Consider the following 17,811-nt stretch of genomic DNA (forward strand, 5'->3'; position numbering starts at 1 on the left):
GACAGAGATGTTCTCCCAGTGAAGTACTGAAGAGAGACTTGTTCCTCGCTCTTTCGAGTCCACATATGAGCGTGCTCGCTCTAGTTAAGTGTTCGCGCTCCAAGAGCGACAATGGAACGGCGCCTCTCCACGCCAGACGTGAAGGGGTATATCTTTCAGGCTCTTCCATTATTCCTTCAGCTCAAGGCTTCAGAAATATCGTCTGCCAATCAGCATTGCTCTTCTAAAACGGGAGAATGACGTTTCGTTTAAGGCGACCAATCCGGAAACATGTAACTTTTGCGTTTGGCGTTTGCCGTCTCCCTGTGAAAATCTCTGAAACTTCGAGCTATGTGTAAAGGATGCGTAAGCTGGCCGCTCCCACACAATGTAGCGGAATTTTCTTTTAAGCCGAACATGGGGTTGTTCCCCCCTTTCCACTCAGGCCCACACTGTCGGCTACGGGTGGTCACCGGCCGACATGGGCTGGGTCGTCCTCTGAAGGGCCTGGCATCCCGTTGTGTGGCCTCTCTCCCGAACTAAAAGCCTCTGTGACCATCGTGTCTGGAATGTATGTGTGTCCGCCAGCCTCCAGTATTTCAACCACAGTGCGCTCACTTGTCAATTGCATATCCTTTACATGAATTTATACAACATTGACGTTATCTTATCGAGTTTGGGTTCGAATGCAGCGTCTTGATGTGTGGAACATGATTGTGAGGGCTATGAAGGTCAGGAGACCGCGACGTTTTACGATGTACAGACGAACAATTGATTACAATTTCCGAAAAACTGGATGATTTATTCAAGAAAACTGAGCAAATCAATAACGCATCGGTCCCTCTGTGGCTCTTATGGAAGTAGTTATTCTGGTTGGCGTTGATTGATAGCGTTGTTGGATGTCCTCCTGCCAGATATCGTGCCAAATTCTGTCCAACTGGTGCCTTAGACAGTCAAAATCTGCAACTAATAGAAGGCCCTGCCCATAATGCTGTACACAATCTCGACTGGGGACGCCAGGTGGACTTACTAACTGAGATGGGGTTTGAAAAGCGCGAAAGCAAGTACTATCAAGCGTGTGGAGAAATAGTACAATACCTGACGACTGGAGAACAGGATACATTGTTCCCATCTTCAAGAAAGGCAGTAAAAGACTTTGTAAAAACTACAGAGGAACAACCCTTATGAGTTATACAGCCAAGATTTTTGAAAGAATTTTACTAAATCGAATAAATGAAAAGATAGAAAAGGAGGTGAGTGAAGAAAAGCAGGTGTTTAGGAAAGGAAGAAGCACGATCGACCTGATATTTTCTATCCGTCAACTGATGGAAAAAAGTTGAGAGTATAACAAAAGGGTGATAATGGTTTTTATAGACATAGAGAAGGCATATGACTTAGTTGACAGGGAAAGACTCTGGGAAGAAACGAAGAAGATAGATATAGAAGGTGGATACATTAATGTTATAAAGACAATGTACAGAGGACACAATTGTAGAATTAGAACACCATTGTGGAACACTGAATACTTCGAAATAAGATAAGGACTTAAGCAAGGAAGTATTCTATCTTCTGCACTTTTTAATGTTGTGATGGAGGGAATGAATAGGGCAGTTAAAGATATAGTAAAAGAAAAAGACAAAAAGATTATTTTTGCAGATGATATGGTAATATGGGGTGATAAAGAGGCAGATGTACAGTTACAGCTTGATGCGTGGAAGGAAATAATGAAGAGGTTGTTGTTGTTGTTGTGGTCTTCAGTCCTGAGACTGGTTTGATGCAGCTCTCCATGCTACTCTATCCTGTGCAAGCCTCTTCATCTCCAAGTACCCACTGCAACCTACATCCTTCTGAATCTGCGTAGTGTAGTCATCTCTTGGTCTCCCTCTACGATTTTTACCCTCCACGCTGCCCTCCAATACTAAATTGGTGATCCCTTGATGCCTCAGAACATGTCCTACCAACCGATCCCTTCTTCTGTTCAAGTTGTGCCACAAACTTCTCTTCTCCCCAATCCTATTCAATACTTCCTCATTAGTTATGTGATCTACCCATCTAATCTTCAGCATTCCTCTATAGCACCACACCTCGAAAGCTTCTATTCTCTTCCTGTCCAAACTATTTATCGTCCATGTTTCACTTCCATACATGGCTACACTCCATACAAATACTTTCAGAAATGTCTTCCTGACACTTAAATCTATACTCGATGTTAACAAATTTCTCTTCTTCAGAAACATTTTCCTTGCCATTGCCAGTCTATATTTTATATCCTCTCTACTTCGACCATCATCAGTTATTTTTCTCCCCAAATATCAAAACTCCTTTACTACTTTAAGTGTCTCATTTCTTAATCTAATTCCCTCAGCATCGCCAGACTTAATCCGACTACACTCCATTATCGTCGTTTTGCTTTTGTTGATGTTCATCTTATATCCTCCTTTTAAGACCCTAACCATTCCGTTCAACTGCTCTTTCAAGTCCTTTGCTGTCTCTGACAGAAATACAATGTCATCGGCGAACCTCAAAGTTTTTATTTCTTCTCTATGGATTTTAATACCTACTCCGAACTTTTCTTTTGTTTCCTTCACTGCTTGCTCAATATACATATTGAATAACATCGGGGAGAGGCTACAACCCTGTCTCACTCCCTTCCCAACCACTGTTTCCCTATCATGTCCCTCGACTCTTATAACTGCCATCTGGTTTCTGTACAAATTGTAAATAGCCTTCCGCTCTCCGTATTTTACCCCTGTCACCTTCAGAATTTGAAAGAGAGTATTCCAGTCAACATTGTCAAAAGCTTTCTCTAAGTCTACAAATGCTAGAAACGTAGGTTTGCCCTTCCTTAATCTAGCTTCTAAGATAAGTCGTAGGGTCAGTATTGCCTCACGTGTTCCAACATTTCTACAGAATCCAAACTGATCTTCCCCGAGGTCGGATTCTACTAGTTTTTCCATTCGTCTGTAACGAATTCGTGTTAGTATTTTGCAGCTATGACTTAATGAACTGATAGCTCGGTAATTTTCACATCTGTCAACACCTGCTTTCTTTGGGATTGGAATTATTATATTCTTCTTGAAGTCTGAGGGTATTTCGCCTGTCTCATACATCTTCCTCACCAGATGGTAGAGTTTTCTCAGGACTGGCTCTCCAAAGGCCGTCAGTAGTTCCAATGGAATGTTGTCTACTCCGGGGGCCTTGTTTCGACTCAGGTCTATCAGTGCTCTGTCAAACTCTTCACGCAGTATCGTATCTCCCATTTCACCTTCATCTACATCCTCTTCCATTTCCATAATATTGTCCTCAAGTACATCGCCCTTGTATAGACCCTCTATATAATCCTTCCACCTTTCTGCTTTACCTTCTTTGCTTAGAACTGGGTTTCCATCTGAGCTCTTGATGTTCATACAAGTGGTTCTCTTATCTGCAAACGTCTCTTTAATTTTCCTGTAGGCAGTATCTATCTTACCCCTAGTGAGATAAGCCTCTACATCCTTACATTTGTCCTCTAGCCATCCCTGATTAGCCATTTTGCACTTCCTGTCAATCTCATTTTTGAGACGTCTGTATTCCTTTTTGCCTGCTTCATTTACTGCATTTTTAAATTTTCTCCTTTCATCAATTAAATTCAATATTTCTTCTGTTACCCAAGGATTTCTACTAGCCCTCGTCTTTTTACCTACTTGATCCTCTGCTGCCTTCACTACTTCATCCCTCAAAGCTACCCATTCTTCTTCTACTGTATTTCTTTCCCCCATTATTGCATTTGCTCCCTTATGCTCTCCCCGAATCTCTGTACAAATTTTGGTTCTTTTGGTTTATCCATGTTCCATCTCCTTAAATTCCCACCTTTTTGCAGTTTCTTCAGTTTTAATCTACTGGTCATAACCAATAGATTGTGGTCAGAGTCCACAACTGAAAAGGTATGGATTAAAAATAAATAAAGATAAGAGTGAAGTAATGGTATTTGGAAGAGAGAGGAATCAACAGAAATATTACCTTGAATGGAGAACCCCTCAAAGTAGCAGAAAGTTTCACTTATTTAGGGAGTGAATATCTAGGGATGGAAGAATAGCTAGCGAAATTAATAGGAGGTTACAGAAGGGAGGCAATTTCTACCAAACAATAAAACACCTGATTTGGAATAATGAAGTTTCAGAAAGAGCAAAACTCCTTGTGTATAAGAATTATTACATCCCTATTGTCATCTATGGTGGAGAAACATGGACAATGACAGAAAGGGACTGGAGCAGACTGCAAGCAGGGCAAATGAAATTTCTCAGAGCAGTTAAGGGAAAAACAAAAATGGACAGAGTAAGGAATGTAGAGATTAGAAAGGACCTCAAACAAGAAAGTATGAGAGAAGAAATTGAAAGAAAGAGATTAAGATGGTATGGGCATGTTAAGAGGATGCATGGGCAGAGACTCCCCAAAATTATGGAAGAACTAAAGATGGATGGGAAAAGACCTAGAGGGCGCCCAAGAATACGGTGGAAAATGGGAGTGAGAATATCTGTAGAAAGGAGAGGTGTGACCTGCCAGCAAGTGGAGGAAGAAAAGTGGTGGGAGGACCGAGCCAAATGGAGAAGACTCATCAGCTCCCAGACCCGGCAGTAGCTGGAGCGGGATTCGGATATAGATACATAGATACACTCCTGGAAATGGAAAAAAGAACACATTGACACCGGTGTGTCAGACCCACCATACTTGCTCCGGACACTGCGAGAGGGCTGTACAAGCAATAATCACACGCACGGCACAGCGGACACACCAGGAACCGCGGTGTTGGCCGTCGAATGGCGCTAGCTGCGCAGCATTTGTGCACCGCCGCCGTCAGTGTCAACCAGTTTGCCGTGGCATACGGAGCTCCATCGCAGTCTTTAACACTGGTAGCATGCCGCGACAGCGTGGACGTGAACCGTATGTGCAGTTGACGGACTTTGAGCGAGGGCGTATAGTGGGCATGCGGGAGGCCGGGTGGACGTACCGCCGAATTGCTCAACACGTGGGGCGTGAGGTCTCCACAGTACATCGATGTTGATATTGTCGCCAGTGGTCGGCGGAAGGTGCACGTGCCCGTCGACCTGGGACCGGACCGCAGCGACACACGGATGCACGCCAAGACCGTAGGATCCTACACAGTGCCGTAGGGGACCGCACCGCCACTTCCCAGCAAATTAGGGACACTGTTGCTCCTGGGGTATCGGCGAGGACCATTCGCAACCGTCTCCATGAAGCTGGGCTACGGTCCCGCACACCGTTAGGCCGTCTTCCGCTCACGCCCCAACATCGTGCAGCCCGCCTCCAGTGGTGTCGCGACAGGCGTGAATGGAGGGACGAATGGAGACGTGTCGTCTTCAGCGATGAGAGTCGCTTCTGCCTTGGTGCCAATGATGGTCGTATGCGTGTTTGGCGCCGTGCAGGTGAGCGCCACAATCAGGACTGCATACGACCGAGGCACACAGGGCCAACACCCGGCATCATGGTGTGGTGAGCGATCTCCTACACTGACCGTACACCTCTGGTGATCGTCGAGGGGACACTGAATAGTGCACGGTACATCCAAACCGTCATCGAACCCATCGTTCTACCATTCCTAGACCGGCAAGGGAACTTGCTGTTCCAACAGGACAATGCACGTCCGCATGTATCCCGTGCCACCCAACGTGCTCTAGAAGGTGTAAGTCAACTACCCTGGCCAGCAAGATCTCCGGATCTGTCCCCCATTGAGCATGTTTGGGACTGGATGAAGCGTCGTCTCACGCGGTCTGCACGTCCAGCACGAACGCTGGTCCAACTGAGGCGCCAGGTGGAAATGGCATGGCAAGCCGTTTCACAGGACTACATCCAGCATCTCTACGATCGTCTCCATGGGAGAATAGCAGCCTGCATTGCTGCGAAAGGTGGATATACAGTGTACTAGTGCCGACATTGTACATGCTCTGTTGCCTGTGTCTATGATCCTGTGGTTCTGTCAGTGTGATCATGTGATGTATCTGACCCCAGGAATGTGTCAATAAAGTTTCCCCTTCCTGGGACAATGAATTCACGGTGTTCTTATTTCAATTTCCAGGAGTGTAGATAGGTAGATAGATAGATAGTAACAAACTGCAGTATCAATGCTTGCTCTTCACAATGTTACTATATTTCATTTTTTTCGTAAAAACGACGGCCCCTCTTAATATCTCTTTCACCATTCACCTGCTAAACTGCATAGCAGTCAGCTCTCTTAATATATTCAAATTTGGCGCCGGCGTGTAAACGAAAACTGCCATCGTGACAGAAGAGACTCAGTAGAGGAATAAAACGCCATGGTTGCTGCATTGCAGACACTTACCGCGAGTAGTCGATTGAGACAAGAAAGTAGCTACCGTAAAATGGGGCTGAAACGGAGACAGCGATTGGCTGCGCGGAAGTATCACACCGTCATATCACTTGGCATTTTGTGCGGTTTACATTACGAGCTGTCAGCCGTTCGGATGCCTCGCAACAGCGCGCATGCGCGGAGCCTCGTGTGCCGCCGGGCACAACTTCGGGAGTCTCCGCCGTGGCGTCGCGGGAGAGGAGGCGTCAGTTGTCGTCTGGCAACCGCACGAGACGGATGACTGCGGGCGAGCTAGCGCCTGCCGCTGCCAGCGCCGGGCCGTCGACGGCGGCTGCGGCTGCCGCGACGCCGGCGTCCTCCTCTGCCGACGTGCAGCCGGCGCCGCTGCCGCCGGCTCCCGCACCCGCTCCGTCTTCCTCGTTCCACCTGCCCCCCGCGCCGCCTCACGGGGACCCGCATATCGCCGTAGGAGGTAGGCGTCTCGCAAACCAAATACAACACTGTTCGTGTTGCCTTCGAGCATCAGAATCATATAGTACAGCTCCGAAAAATTACATCTGTTCTGAACCCCAGTTGTTTTGATTTAACTAAAAATTATTACTGTCATAACATGTCCTGGGGGGAAATGATATACTTTCCATAGAACTTATGTGATTCATTCATTAGTCTTTCATTTTTTATTCTTTATACGACAGAATCAAAAGTGCATTTCAAAATTTCGTAACGGGTTACGACCAGCTAGGGGTCATCTTCAGACTATCAGTCCATAAAAAGAGGAGAAAAAGAGTTATTACAGAATCTACAAAACCTCTGACCTTATACATGAGTTGTCTTTAGTATTGTTGACAGCGCAATGGGCACGTTGCTTCACCACTTACATCATGTGCGCTTTGATATAATTTTATTCATTCTATCATTACTTCGATAGTTGCTTGGCGGGTTTTATAGATTCTATTATGATTCTTTGTCACCTCTGTTTGTCCATTGCCTATGAAGATGAGCTTGGGCTGGTCTAAACGCTCAGGTGATTGGATCGTATAAAACATACGTACATATAGAATAATACATTATCTTTGCCAGCTATTCAGACATGCTGACTGGGTCACATCATGTTTCTTGTTTCTCCTTTCTTGCAAAGGGAAAACACGTGGAACGTGTTGTCAGACTGGACCTTTTGCTTTACATGTAAACAAAGTGATGTATCTTTCACTATGGTAAAAATTAATTATTTACTAGAAAAACGTACAATACCTTGAATTATTGTCCACTTTTTGGGGTTTTCAGGTGATATACTCCCGCGTCCGACGCCTCGTTTTCCTTCTATTTCCCAGTAGTACTCGCAGGCGGTAATACATGTTTTGATTAATAGTATGGCCAAAGAAGGCGACGTATTCCTAGGAAGGTATTGCGATGTGCAGCAGCTTGTGCTCTGAATAGATGCTCGTAAATGTCTCAAATAATTTTTGTACAAGAAATCAGAATCTCTGGGTTGTGTGTGAGTTTGTTTTCAATGTTACTGCTACAAATTTTGAATGACACTATGTACCCTTGTACGGCTCATTTTTAGCCTCGGTTTTCATTGGTGTAAGAAGACGATATTTCGTTGAAGCTTGTCCCTGTGAATTCAACTGGACAGTGTATTTTTCTGATGCTACACCCTTCGCACTGGAAATGATTGTATGTATCACTTATGTTATTACTCAAATTTAACGGTACTGACTTGTGCAACGGTCTACTGGAATTAATGAAGTCGTAATGTGAAACATTGACTGTAAGAGTCCATTTGATTTCTCAGATATTAGTTTGGATTAGCAAGGAGCAGGTTGCTAAAGTAGCTATAGTAATGATTTTGCATGCACAACCACGCAACTACAGTGTGATTCAGTTGAGTCATATCCAAGATTTAGAATTGGCAGTTTATACGCCATTGAGGGCAACAGCTGAAGAGCAGTCATCCGACGAAATTTTTTGTATTTTTTCTTGTGACAGTGATAAAGTCAAAATTCATGAAGTCTTTAAAGGCAACGAAACTGTTACGGCACAAATTGGAGTAGATACAGAAAACTCAATTTCGTTATCAGAATTTTGTTTTCAAACTACATTCTGTCTACTAAACATCAACGTTATGAGTGATGATTCCGTATTTATTATCCTTAAAACAATGAAAAAATACTATACCGTCTCTGCTGATAAGAATAAATAATACATTCAGCATGCCTCCGCGTAAGGTGGAAGGTCTGCAATAATTCAGAATGCTTCCAAAATGCACCAGGAAGCGGCGGCAGTGACAGCAAGTCTTTCACATATTGCAGTAGTTTACGATAAAGAGCTATGGGGGAAACCTAACAAAAACGTTCTCTGGAACAAGGAAGCGCGTAATTTATTTCTGTAAAGGCATTCCTGTTTATTGTTAGATGTATTACGATCTGTATGAATCGGTTACATTGAATACAGGCTACAGCAGATGGCGATGTGTGGCGTAACTGCGAAGGGACAAAAAGACTCGAAGAATTTTTTGCGATCTTACAGTATGTCTTTCGAGGTAGAAACGACTAAAATCCTTCGTTGTGATTGAAGAACATGGTAAACAATGTAGTCTTACTTACACCAGTTTGTTTGCAGATGTTACAGCAATGCAGAAAACTATTCAGTGCTGATATCTGAAACAAAGTTTATAATGATATTCTGACTCCCATTACCAGAAGTACCGGAGACGATACATACTCAGATGGAAGGAATGTTAGCTACAAAATGGTTCAAATGGCTCTGAGCACTATGGGGCTTAACATCTATGGTCATCAGTCCCCTAGAACTTACAACTACTAAAAACCTAACTAACCTAAGGACAGCACACAACACCCAGTCTCACGAGGCAGAGAAAATCCCTGACCACACCGGGAATCGAACCCGGGCGCGGGAAGCGAGAACGCTACCGCACGACCACGAGCTGCGGACTATTAGCTACTAAATGTTCCCTAACTCATCACTGTGTACCCAGGGGCCCTTTTAGTGCTCGCTGACCCGGGGCTTGGCTCTGAGCACTATGGGACTCAACTTCTGAGGTCATTAGTTCCCTAGAACTTAGAACTAGTTAAACCTAACTAACCTAAGGACATCACACACATCCATGCTCGAGGCAGGATTCGAACCTGCGACCGTAGCGGCCTTGCGGTTCCAGACTGCAGCGTCTATAACCGCACAGCCACTTCGGCCAGCTGACCCTGGGGCGAATAGATTTTACCGAAATGGAAGGGGCTACTAATCAGGTGTGCTGCATCCTCTTACCCCAGTAAATTGATAGTGATCTTCAACAGCAATGTCTTAAGAACGATTGTCTCTAAGAGAGACATCGTGGTCAACCCGCACGACTCCCGCAGTTATAGAGGATCGTAATGTGTAACAGGCAGACATCTATCCAGACCATCACACAGGAATTCCAAACTGCATCGGGATCCACTACAAGTACTATGAAAGTTAGGCGGAACGTGAGAAAACTTGGATTTCATTGTCGAGTGGCTGCTCATAAGCCACACATCACGCCAGTAAATGCCAAACGACGCCTCGCTTGGTGTAAGAAGCGTAAACATTGGATGATTGAACGGTGGAAAAACGTTGTGTGGAGCGACGAATCACGGTACATAGTGTGGTGGTCTCATGACAGGGCGTGGGTATGGCGAATGCCCGGTGGACGTCACCTGCCAACGTGTGTAGTGCTAACAGTAAAATTCTGAGGCGGTGGTGTTACGATGTGGTCGTGTATTTCAAGGAGGGGGCTTGCACTCCTTGTTGTTTTGCGTGGCACTATCACAGCACAGGCCTATATTGATGTTTAAAGCACCTCCTTGGTTCCCACCGTTGAAGAGCATTCGAGAGGGCGACTGCATTTTCCAACACGATCGAGCACCTATTCATAATGCGCGGCCTGTGGCGGAGTGGTTACTCAACAATAACATCCCTGTAATGGAGTGGATTGCACAGAGTCCTGACCTGAATCCTATAGAACACCTTTGGGATGTTTTGGAACGCCGACTTCGTGCCAGGCCACACCGACCAACATCGATACCTCCCCGTGAAGAATGGGCTGCCATTCCCCAATAAACCTTCCAGCACCTGATTGAACGTATATTTGCGGGAGGGGAAGCTGTCATCAAGGCTAAGGGTGGCCAAACACCGTATTGAATTCCAGAATTTCCGATGGAGGGCGCCACGAACTGGTAAGTCATTTTCTTTGCCGATTTTGCTTACATTTTACCCTGGCGTTGTCAAAAATCCTCCCTCTATTTGTGGTGTCCTGGAGTCTAACGGGCAACTACAAATTACATGTACGCGTCGTGCTAACGTCTGGAGGCCTTTCCCTAGTCGTTAACGTTGTACTTCTCCCCTTTTTTCTACCATCGGTCACTCGCTGTAGCGCTCAAAACCAGGACCAGTTTACTCTGAGGATGTCTTTTATATCTACATTAATACTCTACGAGTCACCTGACGGTGTGTGGAGGAGGAGACTCTGGGTACCACTAACTCACCGCCACTTCCTTGCTCTACTCGCAACGTCTGTCGGTAAGCCTCTCTATTAGCTCTAATTTCTCGTCGTGAACATTTCGCGAGACGTATGTGGGAAGAAGAACTCTCTCGAAATTTCAATAGCGAACCTCTCCGTGTCGCACACTAAGGAATGTAAAAAAGGTGAGAAAGTACTTTTGCTTGTCAAGATTGACAGAATTCAAATTAAAGTGTATGTGAGTAGTCAACATTAAATATTCAGTGCTGAGGTAAAAGATGTGGAACACAAATGAAAAAAAAAAATTCAAAAGCGTCGTGCAATATGCTTTAGACAAGAATGTTTCGAGCAATATCTTAAGGGATAGGAACGGACCAGGATGGATTAATAGCCATTAGAAAACTGCTACTTAAATAAAGAGAGTTTCACCATAAATTCAAGAGAAGTGAAACAAAAGCTGAACGAAGCGAAGATGAGCGTAAGGAGAGCAATGAGAGAAGCGTTCAATGACTCTGAAAGCAAAAGTTTGTCATCTGATTTGATAAAAGATTATAACAGGTTTTGCTCTTACATAAAATCGACACGCGGTTCGAAATTATGTATTCATTTATCAGTGACCATAATGGTACCGAAACGGACGAAGTACGTAATCTTCCGAAACGTTCCCTGCTTTCCATCATCGTACGAACTTCGAAATGGCATATATTGAGATAACTGATCGCTGAATAGCAAAACAGCAACAATCGCTTTGTAGTGGGAGGGCATCAGTATCAGATGAGACACCTGTAACATTCTACAGAGATTATGCGAAACATGCTTCGTCCTAGCAGGAGTTTACGGTAAGTTGCTGGAGCAACGAACGCTACCTAGCGACTGGAATGAAGCTTAGGTCATTCCCGTTTTCGAGAATGGTCGTAGAACACATGCACATAATTATAGGCCAATATCTTAGACATTAGTCTGTTGTAGAATTATGGAACATGTTTTATGCTCATGTAAGACGCTTCTGAGAACGAGAATCTTCTCTATAAAAATGAACATGAATTCGGCAAACAGAAATCTTGCGAAACTCAGCTCGTTCCGTTCCTCCATGAGATCCACAGAGGTCTAGGCACAGCGCTCAGGTTGACGCCGTGTTCCTCGACTTTAAGAACGCATTTGACACTGTCCCGCAATGCTGCTTAGTGAAAAAAGTACAAGGGTACCGAGTACTTGATCAGATGTGTGACTGGATACAAGACTTCCTTGCAGACAGAACTCAACACGTTGCTGTTAACGGAGCCAAATTGGCGGAATTACAAAGGAATTTTCCGGAATACCGCAAGGAGTGTGATAGGACTGTTACTGTTTACAATATACAGTATATAAAGAATCTAGAAGAATGCGTCGCAAGCTCTTAAAAGCTGTTTGCAGATGATGCTGTCGACTTTAAGAATGTATCAACGTCGGAAGACATTAACGATTTGCAGAAGAACATTCAGAGGATTGATGAATGGTGCAGGAACTGGCAGTTTACCCTGAATGTAATAAATGTAAACTGCGCGTACACAGGAAAAAAAATCACTGTTGTACAACTACGCCATTGGTGACAAATTGCTGGAAAACTGCCAAAAAATATGTAGGGGTCTCTATCCAGAGTGACTTGAAGCGGGATGACCTCATAAAACAAATAATAGGAAAAGCAGATGCCAGACTAAGATTCATATGGAGAATCATCCATTAAGGAAATGGCTTACAAGGCAGTACGTCGACCGATTCTTGAATATTGTTCTTCAGCCTGACATCCTTACCAGGTTGGACTGACAGAGGAGATTGAGAAGATTCAACGAAGAACTGCGCATTTCGTCACGGAATCTACATCTACATACATACTCCGCAATCCACCATACGGTGCGTGGCGGAGGGTACCTCGTACCACAACTTGTATCTTCTCTCCCTGTTCCACTCCCAAACAGAACGAGGGAAAAATGACTGCCTATATGCTTCTGTACGAGCCCTAATCTCTCTTATCTTTGTGGTCTTTCCGCGAAATAAAAGTTGGCGGCAGTAAAATTGTACTGCAATCAGCCTCAAATGCTGGTTCTCTAAATTTCCTCAGTAGCGATTCACGAAAAGAACGCCTCCTTTCCTCCAGAGACTCCCGGCCGAGTTCCTGAAGCATTCCCGTAACACTCGCGTGATGATCAAACCTACCAGTAACAAATCTAGCAGCCCGCCTCAGAACTGCTTCTATGTTCTCTCTCAATCCGACCTGACAGGGTCGTTGTTTGGCACGAGAGCCCTACGGAGATGCTCAACAAGCTCCAGAGACAGTCACAGAGACAGGCGCTGTGCGACACGGTGAGGTTTGCTATTGAAATTTCGAGAAAGTTCTTTCCACAAAGATGCGGACAACATATTACTTCCTCCCGCATACGTCTCGCGAGATGATCACGACGAGAAATTAGAGCTAATAGAGAGGCTTACCGACAGTCGTTGCGAGTGGAGCAAGGAAGGGACGATGAGTTAGTGGTACCCGGAGTATCCTCCGCCACACACCGTCAGGTGACTTGTAGAGTATTAATGTAGATATAAAAGACATCCTCAGAGTAAACTGGTCCTGGTTTTGAGTGCTATAGCGAGTGACCGATGGTAGAAAAAAGGGGAGAAGTACAACGTTAACGACTAGGGAGAGGCCTCCAGACGTTAGCACGACGCGTACATGTAATTTGTAGTTGCCCGTTAGACTCCAGGACACCACAAATAGAGGGAGGATTTTTGACAACGCCAGGGTAAAATGTCAGGAAAATCGTCAAAGAAATGTCTACTGAAGATGCTGAATGCTAACGCCAAGTGTCTTGTTGTAGCAAAAATATAATGGAAGAGTTTGTTAGCTTCCTGTCTCTATTTGCCTTCCTTTTGTAATTTATCATATTGCTTTAACATAAAAATAGACAATACGCGACTGCACGTAACACGAGGCAGATTTTTGCAGGTAAAAATTAGTTCCAACAAAATTCTGCGAGAGACGTTCAGTAAGTAATGCAACACTTTCTTCTGGTTTTTATTCACAATTGCAATACACTATATTATTCCCCACTCTCCTGGCTACAAAGCCCTTTCTTTCAACGTTATCTCGGCTCAGACGACGTTGGCCATCTTATTGGGAGGGCTTTTGTGCACGCAAGGTACCACCCTTCTGGTCGAGGTAGGAGCCATCGTCTCGCTGCGCCCTCATCATCCATGTCCTCCTTCCCGCGGAATGCATCGTTGATTGAGCCAAACTAAAGCCGGAAGGAGGCAGATCCGGACTGTAGGGCGGCTGAGGCACAACAGTCCAGTGACGTTTTGTGAGATAATCTCAGATGCGCAGACTTGTGAGGTCTTGCGTTGTCATGGAGGAGGAGACGTACCACAGTGCGCATAAGAGTCGATGGTTGCACCATGAAGGAGAACATCAAACAGAATAACCGGTTCAGAGTGCCACAAGACCTTTGTCATGACTCTACCGGCAGAGGGAGCGGCTTTGACCTTTTTCTCGGAGGAGAGATGGTGTGACGTCATTCAGTACAGCCCCTTTCTTGGCGTTTCGAAGTGATGAACCGATGTTTTGTCGCCCGTGACGATGTTAGACAAAAATTGTCACAATCAGCCTCTTAACGTCAAGCAATTCCGCACAGTGGCCCTTCGTTGCTCTTTATGGTCTTCGGTTAGGTGGTGAGGAACCCAGTGGTTACACATATTTGAGTACCCCAAATGGTGGACGAGTGAGTCAGCGCTAGCAACGGAGATGTCCAGTTGAGGAGCGAACTGTTGGATTGTGATCCGTTGATCACCTCGAATGACAGTGTCAGCACGTTGCATCACTGCAGGAGTCACAGCTACACTATGTGATCAAATGTATCCGGACACCTGGCTGAAAATGACTTACCAGTTCGTGGTGCCCCCCCCCCCCCCCCCAAGTGGTAATGCTGAAATTCAATATGGTCTTTGCCCACCCTTACCCTTGATAACAGCTTCCACACCCGCAAACATACGTTCAATCAGGTGCTGGTAGCCTTTATGGGGAATGGCAGCCCATTCTTCAAGGAGTGCTGCACTGACGAGAGGTATCGATGTTGGTCAGTGTGGCCTGCCATGAAGTCGGCTTTCCAAAACATCCCAAAGATGTTCTATGGGTTTCAGTTCAGGACTCTGTGCAGGCCAGTCCATTACAGGGATGTTATTGTTGAATAACCACTCCGCCACAGGCCGTGCATTATTAACAGGTGCTCGATCGTGTTGGAAGAAGCAGTCGCCATCCTCGAATTGCTCTTCAACAGTGGGAAGCAAGAAGGTGCTTAAAACATCAATGTAGGCCTGTGCTGTGATAGTGCCACGCAAAACGACAAGGAATGCAAGCCCCCTCCTTGAAATACACGACCACATCATAACACCACCGCCTCGGAATTTTGCTGTTAGCACTACACACGCTGGCAGGTGACGTCCACCGGGCATTCGCCATACCCACACGCGGCCATCGGATCGTGACATTGTGTACCGTGAACCGTCGCTCCACCCAACGTTTTTCCACTGTTCAATCGTCCAATGTTTACGCTTCTTACACCAAGCGAGGCGTCGTTTGGCATTTACGGGCGTGATGTGTGGCTTATGAGCAGCCACTCGACAATGAAATCCAAGTTTTCTCACACTTGCTGTGGATCCCGATGCAGTTTGGAATTCCTGTGTCATGGTCTGGATAGATGTCTGTCTATTACACATTACGATCCTCTTCATCTGTCGGCGCCGCACGGGTTGGCCACGATGTCTCTCTTAGACACAATCGTTCTTAAGACTTTACTGTTGAAGATCACTATCAATTTACTGGGGTAAGAGGATGCAGCACACCTGATTAGTAGCCCCTACCATATAGGTGAAATCTTTTCGCCCCAGGGTCAGTGAAAACTAAAGGGCCCCTGGGGTCACAGCGATGCGTCAGGACATATTTTGTACCTAATATTCCTCCCATGTGAACATCTATCGTCTCCGGGGTTTCTGGTAATGGGAGTCAGAATATCATTATAAACTTTGCTTCAGATATCAGCCCTGAATAGTTTTCTGCATTGCTGTAACATCGGCAAACAAACTGGTATAAGTAAGACAACATTGTTTACGATGTTCTTCAACCACAACGAAGAATTTTAGTCGTTTCTACCTCGAAAGACATACTGACAGATCGCAAAAAAACTTCCAGTCTGTTTGACACTTCGAGCTACGCCTCCATCACCATTTGCTGCGGCCTGTAGTGAATGTAACCGATTACGCGCTTCCTTGTTCCAGAGCACGTTTTTGATAGGTTTCCCCCATAGCTCTTTATCGTAAACTACTGTAATATGTGAAATACTTGCTATCTCAGCCGCTTCATGGTCCATTTTGGAAGTATTCTCAATTTTAGCAGACCTTCCATTGTACGCAGAGGCATGCTGAATGTAATATTTATTCTTATAAGCAGAGACGGAATAGGATTTTTTCATTGTTTTAAGGATAATAAATACGGAATCATCAGTCATAACGTTGATGTTTAGTAGACAGAATGTAGTTTGAAGACAAAATTCTGATAACGAAATTGAGTTTTCTGTATTTACTCCAATTTGTGCCATAACAGTTTCGTTGCCTTTAAATACTTCATGAATTTTGACTTTATCATTGTCACAAGAGAAAATACAAAAATATTTCATCGGATGACTCTCTGCTCTTCAGCTGTTGCCCTCAATGTCATGTAAACTGCCAAATCTAAATATTATGTATAACTCAACTGAATCACACTGTAGTTGTTCATGCAAAATCATTACTATAGCTATCTTAGCAACCTGTTCCTTGCTGATCCAAACTGATATCTGAGAAATCAAATGGACTCTTTACATTCCGAAAGCACCATTAAATTTGAATAATAACGTAAGTGATAGGTAGAATCATTTCCAGTGCGAAGGGTGTAGCATCGGAAAAATACACTGTCCAGCTGAATTAACGAGGACAAGCTTCAACAGAATACCGTCTTCTTAATCTTAATAAAACCAATTCTGTAAACGAACCGTGTAAGAATACATAACATTATTGAAAATTTGTAAGGACATTGATTACAAATTCATCACGCAAACCAAAACGTCGACTTACATATGCAAAAATCTAAGACAATTACAGACTTGGATACAGTACAGAATTGCGCTTTCTTTGGCCATGTTATTAATCAAAACATGTATTACCGCCTGCGAGTACTACTGGGAAATAGAAGGAAAACGCGGCGTCGGACGCGGTAGTATATCACTGTAAAACGACAAAAGTGGACAATAATTCAAGGTATTGTACGTTTTTCTACTAAATAACTAATTTTTACCATAGTGAAAGATACGTCATTTTGTTTACATGTAAAGCAAAAGGTCTAGTCTGACAACATGATCCACGTGTTTTTCCTTTACAAGAAAGGACAAGCAAGAAACATGATGTGACACAGTCAGCATGTCTGAATAGCTGTAAAAGTTAATGTATTACTCTATATGTACGTATGTTTTATACGATACAATCACCTGAGCGTTTAGACCAGCTCGTGCTCATCTTCATAGGCAATGGACAAACAGAGGTGACAAAGAATCATTATAGAATCTATAAAACCCGCCAAGCAACTATCCAAGTAATGATACAAATGAATAAAATTATATCAAAGCCCATATGCTGCAAGTGTTGATACAACGTGCCCATTGCGCTGTCAACAATACTAAAGACAACTCATGTATATAACATGAGCGGGAATAATGACCTTTATGACCCCACTGTTGAAGCTGTCACTAGCTCAGAAAGAAGTTTAGTATGCGGCAACAATTTTTTTTTTATATTTTGCCCAATAACAGAAATCTGTCAGGTGACGAAGCAAATTTTAAATGTAATTTAAAGACATTTCTCCTGGAAACTCCTTGTATTCCGTTGACGAATTTCTACTCAGAAACTGGTAGCCAATAAGGAAAAATGTAATTGTATGAGCAGGACTAAAATAATT

General features: G+C 44.2%; 1 protein-coding gene across 1 annotated transcript in view; it reads left to right on the forward strand.

The window, feature by feature from the left end:
- The first annotated feature begins 6,580 nt into the window (after positions 1 to 6,580).
- LOC126267781 (translation initiation factor IF-2-like) overlaps positions 6,581 to 17,811 on the forward strand; it is a 155,045-nt gene continuing 143,814 nt past the window's right edge. Inside the window, exon 1 of the mRNA XM_049973086.1 lies at positions 6,581 to 6,776. Coding sequence (XP_049829043.1) covers positions 6,581 to 6,776 — 196 coding nt within the window. The remainder of the gene's footprint in view (positions 6,777 to 17,811) is intronic.

The sequence above is a fragment of the Schistocerca gregaria genome, chromosome 4 (genome assembly GCF_023897955.1).
Source record: "Schistocerca gregaria isolate iqSchGreg1 chromosome 4, iqSchGreg1.2, whole genome shotgun sequence".
NCBI lineage: Eukaryota > Metazoa > Arthropoda > Insecta > Orthoptera > Acrididae > Schistocerca > Schistocerca gregaria.